Genomic DNA, 1,787 nt, shown 5'->3' with positions numbered 1-1,787 from the left:
AATACACATCAGCTAAGCATAAACATATATTTATATACATATATATTATAACCAAAGAAAGTAATCTTTTAGTAAAGAAAATTATGAATAAACACAAACTGGACATATCTTTGTTATAATTTAAATACACTAAAAGTCTTTCAAATATTCATCATTTTTTTTATAATTTGATGATTTATCAATTTATTCTCCATTCAAGCATAATAATATACAGAGAGAAAGAGATAAATATTTATAAAATTTCTTGTATATTACACAAAATATTCCTGCATTTTCACATAGAATTGTGTATATCAAGCAAAGACTGGAAATAAAAAGGCATTTGATATATTCATTATATATACATGACATCATGCGTATTAACATGAGTCGATAAATGCATGGATGTGAATTTTAACATTATGTTGTGATCGATAGAATATTTAATGTCTTAATTTATTTACAAGCGTACAGAAAAATTTATATATCTATATATATATATGTATATGTATATGTATATGTATGCGTATGCATTTTGTACAAGTTGTATTATACTAACCTTTATTATTTGTATAAATAAATATTTGTATTAAATTACAGAATATATAATAATGACTTCATTAATTTAAATAAATATTCGTTTTATATATCAATGCAAAATGCAAACATATCTTTTTCTTTTTTTTAATCAATACAATATTAATATTCTTTGAATTCTCTCGAGATTATTTGTCTGCAACAGAATACCACAATCAATATTACTATTATCGTTCATTTGTATAAAAAAGATATTTGCTATAAAGAACAAATCTTTTCCAAAATAACAAATAATTTTAAGATATATAATTTTGTTTAAAAATAACTTTGTAAGATACTTTTTTTTAAAGTGGAGTTAATCGCATTGACCTGTGAACTTTTCATATAATTATTAAAAACAATCAAGTAATTCTAAGTACTTTAATTAAAACTATTTAAAGATACATACTTTGTAACTACAGGATAATTTCAAAACTATATTGATTTTCTATTTAAATATAACGATATAGGGACTAGATAAATACTTGCCAACAACTAACACATCAGTTTTAATCTACTTTTTAATCATCATCGTCATCATCATCTGATGGGACGAAGAGATCATTTTCTTCTAGAAAATTAGCCATCTTTTTACTAAGAGAAGCACCTACAATCAATCCTAATAATATTCCGCCTACTACACGTAAATAACCAAATGGGGTTCGTTTCGGTTCAGGAAGTATAGCACCCGATGGTGTAGTGATTTTTGAACGAAATATTTTTTTATTCATACTCTTAAGTCCACTCAAAATTTGCACTTTCGTCGATGCTGAGGTTAACCGTTGTAAAACCATTATAATTAAAATAATTGAAGATTTAAAAAGTTTCCAACGTTAAAAGATCAATCAAATTAATTTAAAGTATTTTGATCGATCAATATAAATACTTGATAAAAAATGTATTAAGCACAAATCACAGAAATTGGAATGAACACTAAGAACTCCTAAAATTATCAAGCTTCAATATGGTTAATGTAATTATAAAGATATGCCATCGTTTGAATATTATAACCCACGAATTTAGTTCGTAATATCAAAATCAGATGGCGTTGTAATATTCGTGTTGTAGCGGCAAGAATCAGGAACTAGAATACTATTGGTTTGAACTCTGATCACCACTACTATTTTTATGTAACATTTATTTATTTATAAACTATTACAGAACAAAACGAAAACAAGAACAAAAACGGATAACAAAAATGCGTTGAGGATTAATACGTTGTGGAGCGAATA

At 25.1% G+C, this 1,787-nt stretch overlaps 1 protein-coding gene across 1 annotated transcript; it reads right to left on the bottom strand.

Annotated features, from left to right (window-relative positions):
• Nucleotides 1-651: 651 nt before the first annotated feature.
• Nucleotides 652-1,524, bottom strand: LOC106790253 (protein EMRE homolog, mitochondrial). The gene is made up of 2 exons (XM_014755023.1): nucleotides 1,045-1,524; nucleotides 652-712 (listed from the first exon to the last, which is right to left on the bottom strand). Exon 1 carries the CDS (start codon nucleotides 1,347-1,349, stop codon nucleotides 1,077-1,079), a length of 273 nt encoding a protein of 90 aa, XP_014610509.1. The 5' UTR covers nucleotides 1,350-1,524; the 3' UTR covers nucleotides 652-712; nucleotides 1,045-1,076.
• Between the last annotated feature and the right edge of the window lie 263 nt (nucleotides 1,525-1,787).

The sequence above is a fragment of the Polistes canadensis genome, unplaced genomic scaffold, assembly GCF_001313835.1.
Source record: "Polistes canadensis isolate GaletaPanama2010 unplaced genomic scaffold, ASM131383v1 scaffold_227, whole genome shotgun sequence".
Lineage (NCBI taxonomy): Eukaryota > Metazoa > Arthropoda > Insecta > Hymenoptera > Vespidae > Polistes > Polistes canadensis.
The sequence above is the reverse complement of the archived record's forward strand: the minus strand, read 5'-3'. Positions and strand labels throughout refer to the sequence as shown.

Bases quoted from the DNA above. Each gene is read 5' to 3' on its own strand.
- LOC106790253 (XM_014755023.1), bottom strand. From the start codon at position 1,349: ATGGTTTTACAACGGTTAACCTCAGCATCGACGAAAGTGCAAATTTTG.